Source organism: Triticum urartu, chromosome 6A, assembly GCF_056163025.1.
Source record: "Triticum urartu cultivar PI428250 chromosome 6A, HENAU_Tu73, whole genome shotgun sequence".
Lineage (NCBI taxonomy): Eukaryota > Viridiplantae > Streptophyta > Magnoliopsida > Poales > Poaceae > Triticum > Triticum urartu.
Genome location: NC_141878.1, coordinates 593,565,696 through 593,582,991, shown reverse-complemented (window position 1 = coordinate 593,582,991; position 17,296 = coordinate 593,565,696). Strand labels below are relative to the sequence as shown.

Sequence of the window (17,296 nt, the reverse complement as noted above, 5' to 3'; positions counted from 1 at the left end):
AGTGAGTACCACTTTTTCTGAGGTAAATCGAGTGATCATGGTTTTATTAGTGAGATTGAGTGATCATATTTTGTTTTCCTAAAAAAACATTTGTTTTCAGGAAAATTGAGTGATGTTATTTTTTTATCAAACATCCTAGCCAAGAGGCAGGCCTCCCACTGGGTTGGGCTTCTGATCGCCAGCCGCCGCTCAGATGCCCATTCGCTGCAACAACTCCACAGGAAAGAAGTGGTGGTAACATTTGTACACTCTGGGGGGCAAGAAGTTTTTCCCCTAGGGCTTTGGCGGCGCTAGGGTTCCACACCTTCCTCCGGCGATCTACCGCCGGAGTCCACGAAAAACCTGCCTGATGGCTGGGGTTCCGGCTACGGGGAGTCAACCAATACCTGCAGGAGTAAATCCGGCGGAGTGCTTGAAGGATTTAGCGCAAGATCGGGTGGTGCTTGAGGATGCGGAGAAGATGGCGGGACTGCGATCTGAGGATCAACCTATCAATGAGGCATCTGATCAGTCGGGGGGGAGGGGGGGGGGGAGAGGATGCGGGTAGTGATCGAGAAGGGGATGGTCAGGAAGTGGAGGACGAAGAAGAAGCAGGGGAGTAGTATGGACCCGAAGCAGACTTGGATGATCAGTTTGCTGGGATGAACTTACATGGGGAAGAGATGGAAGATCTAGATTTTTCTGGTGAAGTAGAGGAGCTGATCAAAGAGGTGCATTGGCTGGGGATTTTTAGGGTTCATACAACTCGGCCCTTCGGGCACTCGGCGCTGCTGAATCAGATGCGCAATGCTTGGGCTGCTGCGAAGGGGGTCACGTTCAATATCAAAGGCCCAAATTTGTTCCTTGTTCAGTGTCATTGTCTTGGGGATTGGAAGAGGATCATGGACGGGGGGCCTTGGCTGTTCCGCGGGGCACCGGTAATTATTCAAGAGTATGACGGGTTCTCAGATGTCTCTCAGTATAAACTAAACAAAGTCCCAGTGTGGACGAGGATCAAAGGCTTGTCGCCAGGGCTAACGGCAAAGAAGTCGCTGGCAGAAAAGGTTGCAGCTAAGGTGGGAGGTCCACCGATCACGGTGATAGTGAATGAGGGGGTGATAAACCCTAATAATACGCTGAGGGCGAGGGTGTTTTTGGATGTAAATGAGCCCCTTGTCCGTTTTGTGCCAATAACCCTAAAGGAGAGTAAGAGGTACCCAGTGGCTTATGAGAAACTCCCTGACTTCTGCTACCTTTGTGGCTTGATGGGTCATATAGTTGAAGAGTGTGGGGATGGTGTGCATGATCCAAGAACCTATGAATGGGGGGATTGGCTTCTCTGGGCACCGGAGCCGAACCCACAGGCTCAAACAGATCGGGACGGGGGAGGAAGAAGTGGTGGTAGAGGAAGAGCGGGTGGAAGAGGAGACAGAGGAGGCAGGCAGGGAAGAGGCGATGCGGGGGAGGAAGAAACAGCAGAGCAAGAGATTATGCAGGAGAAGAGGATGCGAGATACCAGCCGGGACATCAGGGAGTAGTGGAAAAAAAATTCGTAAGAGGCTGGTCTCTTCTGATGGCACGCTAAATGTTAGAGGGCAACCCGTCCCTAATCTTGCAGGCAAAGTGGCGGATATTGTCCTTTTACTGGAGGGAGGCTCAACCTCAACAGATAATGATGGAGGGCAGAAGACACCGGGGAAGGTACCGATAGTGAAGAGAAGGAAGCAGGGTGAGAAAGGAGATGTCCGACAGGATGAACTGATGACGGAGGCAGCCTCCCACGAGGAGGACCGCCGAGCCAAATGAATGCTTTGTGTTGGAACTGTCGCGGTTTGGGCAACACCGCGACAGTTCGGGAAGTCCGTGATCTCACGGCAAAATTTGCCCCGGCCATGTTGTGCTTAGTAGAAACTCAATTGTCGAGCGCACGTGTCGAGATTTTAGCTCAATCGTTCGGATATGATAGATCCTTTTCTGTTAGTAGCTCAGGACGGAGTGGAGGTCTTGTAATTTTCTGGAATGAATCAATAAAGCTAGAAGTTATCGGCTACTCGAAATATCATATAGACACTAATATATCTGATCTTGGACCTTCGCCATGGAGGTTAACCTGTGTGTACGGAGAAGCACAGGTGGCGGAACGATATAAAACATGGGACACGATGTGCTCTATTTCGGCGGCGTCAACGCTGCCTTGGGCAGTGTTGGGAGATTTGAATGAGGTTCTAATTCAGTCAGAACATGAAGGAGTCAACTTGAGAGGCCAAGGGCAGATGGAGGGATTCAGGGATGCCCTAGATGTTTGTGGCTTGATGGATCTAGGCCACAAAGGAAGATGGTGGACATTTCAGAAGAGGGTTGCAGGTGGGACTTACACAAGAGTCTGCCTCGACCGAGCAGTCGCAGATGCAGCGTGGAGTTCCCTTTTTCCGCTCGCGGAGGTGAGCAATGAGACTGTAGCGTGCTCTGATCACGGGCCTATAGTGCTGAAGCTATTGGATGATGAGGATGCGAGGAGGAAGCCGAAGAGCTTCAAGTACGAGGTAATGTGGGAGAGACACCCAGAGTTACATTCATTCATAGAAACGAACTGGAATGGCAAACCTAAGGGTTTTTCGGCAATTGAGGTCATAGATAAACTTAAAGATCTCAGCGAACATTTATACAGCTGGGATAGGCATACTTTTGGTAATGTAAAGAAGGAGATCAAGCAACTCGCGAAAGAGCTTGAGGTGTTAAAGAACGTACCAGGAAGAACAGAACCGAGCCATCTTGAAATCAAAGTGGTTGACAGACTGGTCGAGCTATACCACAGGGAAGAGATCATGAGTAGGCAGCGGTCGCGAGTAGACTGGCTTACTTATGGTGACAGCAATACAAAATATTTCCAGCAAAGAGCATCGATGCGAAGGAGAAAAAACAAGATCACGGCCCTGGCTAGGCTGGATGGGCAATTAACGGAGGATGCAGAAGAGTTAGAGGGTATGACAAATGAATTTTATAAAGGCCTCTACACCTCAGAGGGATGCAACAATATGCAAGAGGTTTTGGACTCGGTTCCGGTGAAGGTGACGAATGATATGCGAGCACAACTGGACGCGGTGTATACGGAAAAGGAGGTCAAATCAGCACTTTATCAGATGTTTCCTATGAAGGCGCCGGGCCTGACGGATTCCCGGCACATTTCTTTCAGAAGCATTGGGGGGTCTGTGGAGAAGAGGTGACTAAGGCAGTGCTGGCGATAGTCGAGGGAAACGAAAGTGCAGAAGGTATTAACCAGACGTATTTGGTCCTCATACCGAAGGTAAAAAACCCTTCTCACTTATCACAGTTCCGACCGATCAGTTTATGTAATGTGCTTTATAAGATAGCTTCTAAAGTTATCGCCAACCGCCTGAAGAATGTGCTCCCTGAGATCATTTCAGCTGAATAATCGGCCTTTGTTCCCGGCCGTTTAATCACAGATAACATCATCATAGCATATGAATGCTTGCATTTTATGAAACGCAATAAAGCTATCAAACACAGACATTGTGCTCTTAAATTGGACATGACGAAGGCATATGATAGGTTGGAATGGGAATACTTACGAGCTATCATGCTGAAACTGGGGTTTTCTCAGAGATGGGTTGATATTGTTATGAACTTGGTCACATCAGTCTCTTATTCAGTTTTGTTTAATGAAAAGAAGTTGGAGGAATTTAGACCTAGCAGAGGAATTCGTCAGGGAGATCCTATCTTCCCTTACCTGTTCTTATTGGCAGCGGAGGGCCTTTCAGGCCTATTGAAAAATTTAAGTGAGTCATCCCAACTGGGTGGGATACAAGTGGCGCCACTAGCTCCACCTGTTAACCACTTGTTATTCGCAGATGATAGCCTGCTGTTCTTTAAAGCAACCGGGGGAGGGGCGACCGAGGTGTCAAACCTGTTGGAGAACTATTGCCAGGCTTCAGGTCAGAGGATTAACACAGCTAAGTCTTCTATCTTTTGTAGCAAGGGATGCCCAAACGCTATAAAGGTTGAGATTAAAGCCATGCTAAATGTTCCCAATGAATCCCTGAATGAAAAGTACCTAGGATTGCCTTCTGATGTAGGCAGTTCTAAAAATGGAGCTTTTAAGTACTTGAAGGACAGGCTGTGGAGCAAGGTGAAGGGATGGATGGAAAAATGTTTGTCTTCACAAGGAAAGGAAGTCTTGGTTAAATCAGTGGCACAAGCAGTCCCAGTGTTTTCAATGTCATCTTTTAAGCTACCTCGGGGCCTTTGTGAGCACCTAAACAAGCTAATAAGGCAATTCTGGTGGGGAAGCAGGGAAGGTAAATGTAAGCCAGCTTGGGTTTCTTGGAAGTCTATGACTCAGCCCAAATTCATGGGTGGGCTAGGGTTTCGGGATTTTGAGCTTTTCAATCTAGCTCTTTTGGCAAGACAGTCCTGGAGACTTCTGCAGTGTCCAGATTCTTTGTGTGCGAGAATTTTGAAGACTGTCTATTATCCTTAAAGCACAATTCTGGAAGCTGAACTTGGGAATCGGCCATCACAGGTATGGCGAGCCATAATGGAAGGAAGAGATGTCCTCAAGCAAGGGATTATCAGGAGAATCGAAGATGGATCAACGACGAGGATATGGGTAGATAACTGGATACCGAGGAACGCTATCATGAGGCCGTTAGCGTGTCTATCGGCCAACCCCCCAATCTTCGTAAGTGAGTTGATTGATGCACATAATGCGGCATGGAATAGAGAAGCACTTGATGCTAATTTTATTGCTGCGGATACCCTGGTTGTCTTGGGCATTCCGATCTGCACTAGACAAATGGATGATCAATGGGCATGGAACTTTGAGAGGAATGGAGTTTTTTCTGTAATATCTGCTTACAGAATGTTGGCTGACACAAAGCGCAGAAGAGAGGAATGGTTAGAAGGAAGATCTGGGTCCTCAGATTTTGTTGCTGAAGCTAAATCATGGGCGTCACTATGGTCCGTTAAAGTTCCCGGAAAAATACGTCATTTCTTGTGGAGATTATCTAAGCTGTCGATCCCAACAGAGGATGTAAGACACGCAAGGAAAATGGCGGATGATGGAAACTGTCAGCTATGTGGAATGGCAGATTCATGGCGACACTCACTTTTTGAATGTTCTGTTGCAAGGTGCGTTTGGGCACTGGTTGATGAAAACATACTTGATTTTATTCAAGCGACCCCGGAGCCGAATGCTAAGGTATGGTTATTTTCAGCCATAGATCATCTACCACAAGATAGCCTGATAGTGATGACAGTAACTATGTGGGTGATTTGGTGGGCTCGTCCTAAGGCTATTCATGAGGGAGACCTACAGAGCCCACACGCGACTCATTCGTTTGTAAAGAGTTTCATTGATGAAATTGCAACTATTCAGAATGGGTCGGCTACAAGGAGCGACTCACATGCAGCAGCGAGACATGGTGTCAGGCAAGGATGGATACCGCCTGATCATGGTGTTGTCAAGATTCAGGTAGGTGGGGGAGTTGTCAGAAACAGGAGAAGAGGAGCAGCTGCCACCATAGGAAGGAACCACGATGGCCAGTTCCTCGGTTCCTCAGCAATGGTGTTTGATGAGATCAATGATCCACCGATGCTAGAAGCGCTAGCCTGCCGTGAGGCACTAGCCCTAGCTCAGGATTTACACTTTGATCAGATTGTTGTTGCCTGTGATTGCAAATCTGTTGTAGAGGAAATTAAGAAAGAGACGGCAGGAAGATATAGCATGATTATTAAGGAGATCCAAAGCCAGGCAAGACAATTCACACGTTGCGACTTCATCTTTGAAGGACGGCAAGGGAATGTTGATGCTCATAACCTAGTTAAATTCTGTACTTCTCTAGTTCAAGGGCGTCATTTGTGGCTGGGAGTACCCCATGATCCCTTTGTTATTCATGTAAACCGAAACATTAATCAATAAAGTTTGGTTTATTGCTCAAAAAAAAAACTCCACAGGAAAAAAAAGCTGCCACCTGGACGGCTCCGTCTCCCCTCCCGCCGCGCCGGCACCACCGCGGACCCCAAAAGGTCCGACGACCAGCTGCCGCCACTACCCCGGCATGGTCACCCCGCGTGGCTTGATGAGCACTCCGACCTCCTGCCGTGCGGTTCTACGCAGAACCGCGCACAATCCTCACCTCGCGCGACCGAGGGGTTCCTCCCGCGCGCCTGTGGCGGCGAGGAGCGTGCAGCACCGGTGGCCCGACCCTGCTTCTTCTCCAGGGAGCGTCTGCTACCCCAGGTTTGGTTCTGCTTCAACCTCTGCCAGTTCAGTAAGTTCTACTGTATTCCCCGCAAAAAAAAAGTTCTACTGTACATCCCAAATGGAACTGTAGTGGGCTCTGAATCAAATTCGAATGATAATACTTATGCTGTTTAGTCTCAGTGAAAATCAAATTCGAACTTAATGGGTTGTGTTTATCAGCCCTCCTGTAAGTTTGATTGCATAAACCTTGATGCGTACATTTTCACTGCATTGGAAAGCACTGAAGCCTGTCTAGGCCAAATATTCAGAACACTAGGCATATCTTGCCTGCAATTCGAATTGTTTGTCGGTACACTGTGAGTTGCAACTTGCAGAAGAACATGGAGAAAGCCTCGGACCCCCCATTCTGCTCGGTTTAATGTAGCTACTAACTTTCATCCCAATTCCCAGTTGAGTTTCATAAATTCAGCTAACTAAATGTCAACTATTTTTTATGTCAAAAAAGATGTCAAATAATTTCACTTCTTATGCATTTCCATAGAGTATGGTGTCACACCCAATCAAACATAATGCAGGGGAGGGAGACAAAATCCATGTTAGGCAAGAGAAGCATACTCATTCAGTGCCTGTCTCACCTTGGACATATAAGATTAACGCTGGAACAACACGGTGTTCGATATGTGGATGCATTATCTAGAATAGTCACTAACTAACACAGTTTCACCCTACCACAGCACTGACAGCAGGAACTCTTCCCTCTAAGCATTGTCCCTCCTTCAAACCATCTCCTCGTATCTTTTCTGGCATACGTCACGTGGCACTACTATTTTTTTCAGCTCTAAAGGTATGAGTCGACAACGAGACACTTCACCGGACAATCAAACACATATATTGACTGGAAGTTGTTCTTTGATGCCATCCACACATACTTCCAGAGTAGGACAAGATACAAAAGCAAAAACATACAAGTTAAATTTCTAAAGCACATTAGCCACACGTTTCACCTTGGGCCGGATAATATGGATGCTTGAGCTGGGACCGAATATGTGGATAAATTATCTTGAACAGGCATGATTGAATTTGCATCAAAAGTTTCTACGCTCATCCCACCTTCCAATACCTTGATCACAGTTGACATTGAAGGCCTTCGAGTGCTTTCGTTTTGCAGGCACCATACTGCGAGCTTCATCATTTGAATCACTTCTTCCTGACGTGACAACATATCGTTACTATGCTTGTCGATCAGATCAATCAATTGATTGTTTTGTTCCTTTTCCCGTAATAAATTTATGAGCTGAACTTCCTCCTCGGCATGAGAATTGTCAATATTTTTCCTTCCACTTACTATTTCCATGACAACAACTCCAAAGCTGTAGACATCCACTTTTTCAGTGATCCGCGATGTCAGCCATTCAGGTGCAAGATATCCAGGTGTTCCTCTCATCACGGTTACTACCTTGCTTTGATCCCTGTTTATTAACTTACATAGTCCAAAATCAGCCAATTTGGCATTGAAATTGTCATCTAAGAGAATATTTTGTGGTTTGATGTCCAGATGAACAATTTTTCGCCTGCACTCCTCATGAAGATAACATAGGCCCTTGGCAATATCCAATATAATCCTACAACGAGTGCACCAATCAAGAGGGTTGTTGTTATGATGGTAATAGATCCACCTATCAAGCGACCCTCTGGACATATATTCATATACCAGAAGCCTCTCAGACTTTTGTGCACAAAACCCAATCAGGCTGACAAGATTGATGTGTTCAATGCTGCCAATAGTCTCGACCTCTGCCAAGAACTCTTTCTTTCCCTGTCTAGCACCTTCTAAACGTTTTACTGCAATTCTTTCTTCACCTAATTTCCCTTCAAAAACTGACCCAAACCCGCCTTCTCCGAGTTTCTTATCGAATCCTCCAGTGCATTCAGTCAACTTCTCAAGAGAAAACCTTGTTGGCATTCCAGGAAATTGATCGAAATAAAATTCCTCGTTTTTGTCTTCATACTTCCTCCTCCTTTGTCGATAAAGAGTGACCGCAATGATAAACAATACAAGAGTAGCAATAGCTACAAATGTAGCAACTAACAACACCCTTTTTTTGTTTGAAGTAGATGCAGAAATGGTGGGGCTAAACTGCACCTTGAGGTAAGCAGACGAGCTGTAACCAAATGCTTCAGGCTGTATTGATTGCAAAGAGAAGACCTCCGTCAACCAGTCGCATTTTCCAAGGGAATTGTTCCGGTGCCTAAATATAACAGCCTTGCAGGAGCAATTCTTCAGGCATGCTTGCTTACAGTCATCGATGCTTGTCGCATTCACAACTGTCGGTTTTTTGACAAAGTAAGAAATATTAGTAAGTGTGAAGAGTTGATGGTGTTGAATTTCTTGACAAGAGATTGGAGTTATTGGGGTGGAACCAAGATTTGGCTTCCGTTCCTCCACTGGCTTGAAGTACCGTGAATTTGAATTGTTCTCAAGTGGATAAGTGCACTGTACGCCCATGCATATGCCGTACCGTCCGCAGACTGTTGGGTAAGCACAATAATCTATTTGCATTACATCATACTCCACGGGCCATGATAGACTAGACCATTCATATATCCTCATGTGTCCATCTGAATCTAATCTCATGTACCGGGTAGAATTTGCTGGTGGCAGTGAGAACTGATGATATATATCTGACTGCACAGAGACGGTGAGGCTTTCATTCATGAATGTAACAGTTATTGGATCATTTCCTTTCTTGTCGATGGACGCCCAGGATAAACGGTAGTATAGTTGTGGTGGTGTGGATTCAGCATAAGCATGTAATCCATCTGGGAGTACAGTGATATAAAACTGATTTGGATTCATCATATTTATTGCAGAAGTACTTGCTGTGAGCCTCGTACCTTCCACAAGTGACTGCCCAGGGACCAATGTGTCGGTAGGATGATCAAATGACTGCCACACTGTTGCATTTCTCTGATCGAACAACACCAAATTGCCTATATCGGTGATCAACATTCCAGCCACAGACCGGCCTGAGCTGCTGGTGGACCAGACATGGCTACCATCATCATCACAGAGGACCAAGTTCCCATCCGAGGTAAACTCAAGGGTTGCATTCTCTGTGACAGGGCGAGCCTGGTTGGCAGACCAGATTACCTGTGGCTGCGGAGTTATGGCATTATTAAGGTTGAACCCAAGATTCATGTAAATGAACACCGCAAAGAGGAAATCGTTGCATGGTGACTGACGGGAGACACATGTGAACCCTGCGGCAACATCAAGTTCAGAGTCAGGGCGAGCTTGAGTTTCTGGTCCTAGAGAACGGGTGACGATGGTGCGGAGGCGGCTGCTGAAGCCGCGGCGTTGAAATTCGTTGTTGATCCAAACCGTCGAGGGTTTCGCCATGGAATAATTCAAGGTCTGTGCCGCCAAATGCAAGGGTGCTGCAGCCGCAAGCACGAGGAAGAAGAGAACGGCAGGACCCATGGTGCTTCAAACCGAAACTGTAACCAGTAAACCAGTCAGTTATTGGCCCTATGGTAAGCAAGCTCGAGATGAGCTTTGCCTTTGCGGAGTAGTACAAGCAAAGATCACAAGGTCTAACCTGTACTGCACCGCTGTGTAGAAGATGGTCTAGCCAGCGTGGGTGGCGCCTGAACTCTCTTTCTGGTTATCCGTTCTCTTCTCCAGTTCTCTGCAGTTTTTGTTTTGTTTTTGACAGTGCCCAGTTCTCAAGAGTTTGAAAGATGGATTGCACTTTTTCCGCTTTTTTAGAGAATAGATGGAGGTGACTAGTTCAAAAGCTTCACTGCCGGCCTTGTGCCGGCCCACGGTATGTCATTTGTTTACATGGTAGTTGCAGCTGCCGGCCCAAGGTATGTCATCAGTTTACATGGTAGTTTATGGTGCCGGCCTAAGTTATTTCCATTTCTTTACATGCCAGTTGATGGACCTGGACTGTGCATCAACAAGTGTCACCTGCAGATCGTCCCTGTTGAAACATGACGCCATGTTATTCATCCAAAAGACCAAGAGAGGTTCATTACATTCTTTTGCTAGAGTGTAAGATATATATGGGAATTTATGTGAGTGGGTTCAGTGGATATAAATGTGTTGCTCATGATCTCGAGCTACTAACAAAAGACCTAGTCTGGACGAATTCTACATGATTAAATTTGTAGGATGAAATTTCCATTGGTTGTTCCCTAGGAAAATCCAAAAGATTACATGTCAAAAGTTTTGAGTGGGCGTAAATTTTTCTTTGGAATGTAGTGCAAAGGAATAATTAGAAAATTCTCTAGATCAGAGAGTCCCTAATGAGGATCTTGAATTCTTAGCGATTGAGTTTTAGTGCAGTTGAACCCATGGTGTTTTAGCGGTGGCGCCGAAATACTACATTTGAACCTGCAACTAAAATGTATGAGAATGTGATGTATGCTCAAAAGAATTCAAACTCACATTCTTGCCTACGGCACACTAGTTATGTTTTTTCTTTCATGGCCGGTATTGCACATATCTACTCCCTCCGAAATGTGTGTGTGCGGCGGCAGCCATTGATGCGATGGAGGCCGGCTCCCGCTGATCTCCGAAATGTGTGTGTGCGGCGGCAGCCATTGATGCGATGGAAGGCCGGCCAAGAAGGTAGCTCCCCCACATGTACAAACACAAAAACATCATGGACATGGGCTCGATGGGAGATGTATGTACGCACATCGGCCGTAAGCCCATAACTCAGTCCGAATTGGTTGAATACTTTCCAAATACGTACTTACATATAGATTGGACCGATGCACATCACAACTCGACGACAGACGGACACGATCTAGATACGCTAAAGGTACTATTTCTACAACTCTGATCGGTCGACATCGATCCCTCGCTGCCTCCCCGAGTTAACCGATCTGCACCCCCCGCCGGCCGGCCAGATGGACAGCGACGGCAACGGCATCTGCTTCCCCTACGACGTGCTCATCGGCATCATCGGCCGCCTCCCCTGCCACGCGCTCGTGGAGTCGCGGCGCGGCTGCCGTGCATGGCGCGATATCGTCGACACCCACAAGCTCCTCCTTCGACACTTCTTCCCTCGGGCCCCTTCAGCGGCATCTTCACCAACAACTTCGGATCCGACGACGAGTCCTCCTTCTTTGCCCCGCCGGCGTCGCGATCGGAGCAGCCTCCCGTGGCTCGTGACGGGCCTGTGTTCCGGGCCTTTCGGCGTCCACTCTTTCGGCATGACTGGGCCTCGGTGCTCCACTACTGTAACGGTCTCCTTCTCCTCCGGGACGATTCATCCGAATTTTATGTCTGTAAGAGCATCTCCAACGGTCGCATAAAAATTCCGTGCCCAATAAACGTTATCGCGCCATTGTAGCACTTTTAATGCGCCGGTACCAACTTTGCTTTGGCAGGTGCCCAAAAACGCGCGTCCAAAAAGCAGACAGTTGTAAATTGTGAAGCGCGCACAATCCGGCGCCCAAAATATATTGCGCGCGATAGCGTTTTTCAGCGCGCGCCCAAAAACTTTTAGCGCTACAGCTTCTGCTGGAGCTGCCCAGCGCCCAAAACACTAAACTTTTAGTGCACGGAGCTCTTTTTGGGCACCTGTTGGAGATGCTCTAACCCAGCGACAATACGATGCGCTCAGCTGCCACCCATGGGGTCGTATCACCACGGCATGTTCCTCGCCTTCGACCCCGCCGTGTCGCGGCACCACAAGGTATTCCTCCTTCCAAGAGGAAAGAGCCAACCATCCATGGAAGAAAAGATCCAAGCTTTGATGGAAGTAAAAAATACCGAACCACAAACCTGGTTGGAGTACGTGGAGTATGAAGAAGAGCAGCTATCGGAAGGAGGCCAACATCAGATAGACACAAAAGAGCATGCTGAGTATGTCAGAGACTTGGATACATCATCACCATCAAGATTAGATGAATTGTCATTGGCATCACAAGAAGGCGAGGTTTCAATGCCGGAACAACAGGAGATGCATGTCCATGTGCCAGGGCTCGAGGTACCAAACCAAAAGGTGATCTCTGTACTGGTGTTCTCCTCAGAGAACGGTCAATGGGCAAGCCGGCAGTGTGTGCCGGGGCGTTGCGCCCCTGGGCACCTCTACGACATGTTGACCGCACCGCATCCTAGCTACGTGAAAATATGGAAGTCAGCTGAGTACTGGCAAGGGTCTCTCTATGTACACTGCTGGAATGACATTATTATGATCTTGCGGGAATTTGAGGGGTCATACGACATGGCCCAGTTGCCTGGTAAGCCTTACATCGAGAAAAGATATGGAAGTATGCATAAGTTGCCCAAGAGATCTGTGTTAATGAATTATGAGAGAGAGGTTCGTTATGTGGTGCTCGATAATTCCCAACTACAGGTTTGGACATTGACAGAATCAACTGATGACCAGATAGGGTGGATGCTAGCACACGAGACATGCCTTAGTCCTTATAATAATGGAATACTGTCCATGAAGCCCAAAGTGCCTTGGAAGGTGGTCGTAAACGATAGAACATTACTTAGTTTGTTTGAACCGCATAACATTAATGGGTTCATATATGACGAGAAGGATGACACAACTAATGACGACGTAGATGATGACACTGGTGATGATGAAGAAAAAGACATCCATGAGGCAGATGGGTTCGATGGCACTACTGGTGATCTTGATGATGATGGTGATGGTGACGGTGAAGAAGATGCACACGAAGATGAAGATGACGACTTCAAAAGCGAAGAGGATTCCGAGTACTCTTGGGAGTCAAATGAGCACAACTTTATAGATGTTGAAAGTGATGAAGATGATGACTTCAAAAGCGAAGAGGGTTCCGAGTACTCTTGGGATTCAAACGAGCACAACTTCATAGACTCTGGTGAAAGTGACGCCTACCTTGGGAAGTATGACTCTTTCAAGATCGTGGGGTTACATCCACACAAGGATGCAGTCATGGGCGGATTTAGGCCCCAGGCAGAAGGGGCGGTGGCCTGGGGCGTGAGGTCCATGTCCTTCATATATTTGTGTACTGTGGCTACAGTAATTTGCTACAGTCAACAGAGCTGCCTGGGCCTTGGCTCATTCCTAGGTCCGCTACTGGATGCAGTGCTCCTCAAATTCTCCGGTGCCGTTGTGGCATACCATCTTGGGACCTCGAGGATGCAATGTCTAGGACGGTGCCTTTTGAGAAACACTAACACGCAAGATAATGGTGTCGACGCTGCGTTTCCTTATCGTCCGTGCTCTGTCGACGCACTTCCGGCAACTAAACTGTCTTATAGTCCATAGGGTGATCCGTAGCTGTAACTACTTTTTTTTTGAGGATCTGTAGCTGTAACTACTTGAAAGGAAGAAAGAGCGTGATAAAAATAGAGCGTACGTACCGAATTACTCATGTGGTTAGCGAACTCCAAATTAGCACTGAGAGCGTACGTACCATTCAATATGTTGCACAGTATCTTTTACTAGCCTGCTTGTCTTTACCAGGTGGGTACTTGTGGGACGTAGAAATTTATATACTGTACTATATAAGATTTCTTTCAAAAGGTTTCAATGGATGTAAATTGTTCTTTGTAATGTAGTGCAAAGTAATCATCATTAGAAAATTTTCCCATAGGATTCCATACTACAAATCAAAGAACCCACGCAGAAAAAATCTCAAGGATTCTGATTCTTCAGAGTTCATATCAAAATCGTTTGAATCAAAGAGGCACCAATTGATTGGTCGAGTTTTAGTGCAGTTGAACCCACGGTATATTTATGTTGATGCTGATATGCAAGATTTGAACCTGCAAATAAAAAGTATGACAATGTGCCGCATGCCCAAAAGAATTCAAATCCAAACTCTTGCCTAAGCCACACTAGTCATGTTTTTTTTATGATCCGTATTGCACATTTCTATGTTATAAGCACACAACGCATCTATATTTCTTTCCATGATTTTCTATAGACATCGGACAATTTGGTAGGGAGGAGTCGGTTTGCTCTAGCCTCTAGCATATCAGGTAGCATTAACGCAAAAATATGTGCCTCCGAAATATGTGTAACAGCCATTGATGCGAAATATGTGCCTCCGAAATATGTGTAACAGCCATATCAGCTAGCATATCAGGTAGCGGTAACAGCCATTGATGCGATGGAAGGCCGGCCATGAAGGTAGCTCCATCACAATTACTACGTCTATATATAGCTCGTTATGTACGCCGGCCGTATATGGGAATTGGATGAATAAGTTCCAAGTACGCACATACATAGATTGCATCGATGCACAACTCGACAATGGACGGACACGATCTAGCTAGGCTAGCTAGAGGTACTGTTTCTACAACTCGATCCATCGCCATCTATGACCTAGCCCGTACTTGTCTTGGTCGCTCCGATCCCCATGGTCCCTGGATCCCTCGATCGGCGCCGCCTTCTCTGAGGTAGCTGATCTGCGCCCGGGAGGCCGGGCAGATGGACGGCGACGGAGACCACAACGGCCTGTGCTTCCCCTACGACGTGCTCGTCGATATCCTCGGCCTCCTCCCCTGCCAAGCCCTCGCAGAGTCCCGGCGCGTCTGCCGTGCGTGGCGCGCCACCGTCGACACCCACAAGCTCCTCCTTCCACATTTCTTCCCCAAAGGCCCCTTCCCCGACATCTTCACCAACAACTTCGGATCCCACGAGCTGTGTTTTGATTTTTGGCCGAGAAAAACAGATTTCGGCCATCTCGGCCTAGGGCGAAAAGTCTCTTTCGGCCGAAATTGGTCAAATTTGACAAATTTTGGTCAAACATCAGTCAAATATTGGTCAAATTTCAACCGAAATTTTTGAGAATGACCGAAATTCGGCCATCTCGGCCTGGGGCGAAAAAAATCTCAAACCAAAATCCAAAACGCAGCCCACGAGGAGTCCTCCTTCTTCGCCCCGCCGCCGCCGCGCTTGGAACAGCCACGTGGGGCTCACGACGGGCCCATGTTCCAATATCCTCTCTTTCGGCATGACTGGGCTTCCGTGCTCCATTGCTGCAACGGCCTCCTTCTCCTTCGGGAAAAATCATTCTTTCTCCAAAACAAATCATCCGAACATTATGTCTGCAACCCGGCGACTGTGCGATGCACTCAGCTGCCACTACCGCCAGAGGAGGAGGACGAGGACGAGGAGGAGGTTTGGCGGTACCATAGGGGCATGTTCCTCGCCTTCGATCCGGCTGTGACACTGCAGTATGAGGTATTCCTACTTCCAAGAGGAAAGATCCAACCGGCAGTGGAAGAAAAGATCCAACCGTTGATGGAAGTAAATAATACCGAACCGCAAACCTGGTTGGAGTACCTCGAGTATGAAGATGAACTACCAGAAGAAGACGACATCAAAGACCATGTTGGGTACGTGAGAGAGTTTCATACATCGTCACCATCAAGATTAGATGTGTTGGCCAAGGAACTGCCATTGCCATCGCCATCGCAACAAGGTCAGGTTTCGCCACCGGAGAAACAAAAGATGCATGTCCAAGTGATGAGGGCCGAGGAGCCAAAGGATAAGGTGATCTCTATACTGTTGTTCTCGTCAGAGACCGGTCAGTGGGAAAGCCGGGAATTTGTGTCGGGGCGTTGCGCACCTGGGCACCTCTACGACATGGTGACCGCGCCGCATCCTAGCTGCGTGAAAATATGGAAGTCAGCTGAGTACTGGCAGGGATCTCTCTATGTACATTGCTGGAATAACATCATTACGATCCTGCGCAAATTGGAGGGGGAGTATGACATGGCCCAGCTACCAGGTGAACCTTACATCGAAAAAAGACGTCAAGATATGTATGAGCTGCCCGAGAGATCTGTAGTATTGAGCTACGAGAGAGGGGTTCGCTATGTGGCACTTGACAAATTGCAACTACATGTATGGGCACTGACACAATCAGTCGATGGGCAGATGGGGTGGATGCTAGCACACGAGGCTGATCTTAGTCCTTATAATAATGAAGTGCAATTTTTCATTACGCCTAGAGTGCCTTGGGAAGCGGTTGCAAAGAACAAAGCATCACTTAGCTTGTTCGAAAGGTATAATAGTAAGGACTCCATATCTGATGAGGAGGATGATCAATGTGACACAACTGATGACGTTGATTTTTATGCCGGCAAGGAAGAAGAAGAAGGCATCCATGAGTCGGATGGGATCGATGGCACAACTAGTTACATTGACGATGATGGTGACGGTGAAGAAAGAGATGCACGCGAAGATGAAGATGCTGAATTGGAAAGTGGAGAGAGTTCCGAGTACTCTTGGGACTCAAACAAGGACAACTTCATATTCCCAAATGAATTTGACGACAGCCAGTTTGGGGAGTATGACTTTTTTAGGATCATGGGATTACATCCGCACAAGGACGTGGTGCTCCTCCAAACCGCAGGTGGTGTTGTAACATACCATCTTGGGACCTTGAGGATGCAATTTCTAGGAGCGTGCCTTGTGAGAAACCCTCACTCACACGGCCATGGTATCTCTGCTGCATTCCCTTACCGCCCATGCTACGTCGATGCGCTTCCGGCAGCTAAGCTACCCTCCAATTCACATATAGCATATTGTGGGTGGTGATCCGTAGCATGTAACTATTTGGAAGCAAGAACGAGTGCGATGAGGATAGAACGTATGTTTAATACGATTTATGCAGCTGTGTTATTTAGTTTCACGTGCCATGGTTGTTCGGATAGAAATAACTAAGTTTATGTCAATCACCAGTCTTCATGTATTCTAGTTTTTGAACGCACACTGCCTTTTCAACAGCTGGATGGGTTTGAGGGGATCATAGAATTTATAAACTGTATAGTTATGAGTAATTAAGATTTTGCATGGATTCCTTTATTTTACAGCTGTATTTATCCTTGTTGCACATAAGCTGTATTTATCTGTAGCATGTAACTATTTGGAGGGAATAACGAGCGTGAAGATAGAACATAAGATCTATACATTTCGTGCAGTGGTGCTATTTAATTTCACGTGCTATGGTTGATCAGACGTTGGATCAATATCAACCAATCGATTGGTCGGAGAGAAATAACTAAGTTTATATCATTTACCAATCTTCCTGTCCATGAGTTCTTGAACACACTGTCTGTCTGTTCAT

At 46.9% G+C, this 17,296-nt stretch overlaps 1 protein-coding gene across 1 annotated transcript; it reads right to left on the bottom strand.

Annotated features, from left to right (window-relative positions):
* Nucleotides 1-7,202: 7,202 nt before the first annotated feature.
* LOC125529037 (G-type lectin S-receptor-like serine/threonine-protein kinase SD2-5) lies at nt 7,203-9,683 on the bottom strand. Its single transcript, XM_048693444.2, has one exon. The coding sequence runs from the start codon at nt 9,681-9,683 to the stop codon at nt 7,203-7,205; it is 2,481 nt and encodes an 826-aa protein (XP_048549401.2).
* Nucleotides 9,684-17,296: the final 7,613 nt, after the last annotated feature.

Excerpts from the sequence above, each read along its gene's own strand:
- LOC125529037 (XM_048693444.2), bottom strand. The coding sequence starts at position 9,683 with ATGGGTCCTGCCGTTCTCTTCTTCCTCGTGCTTGCGGCTGCAGCACCC.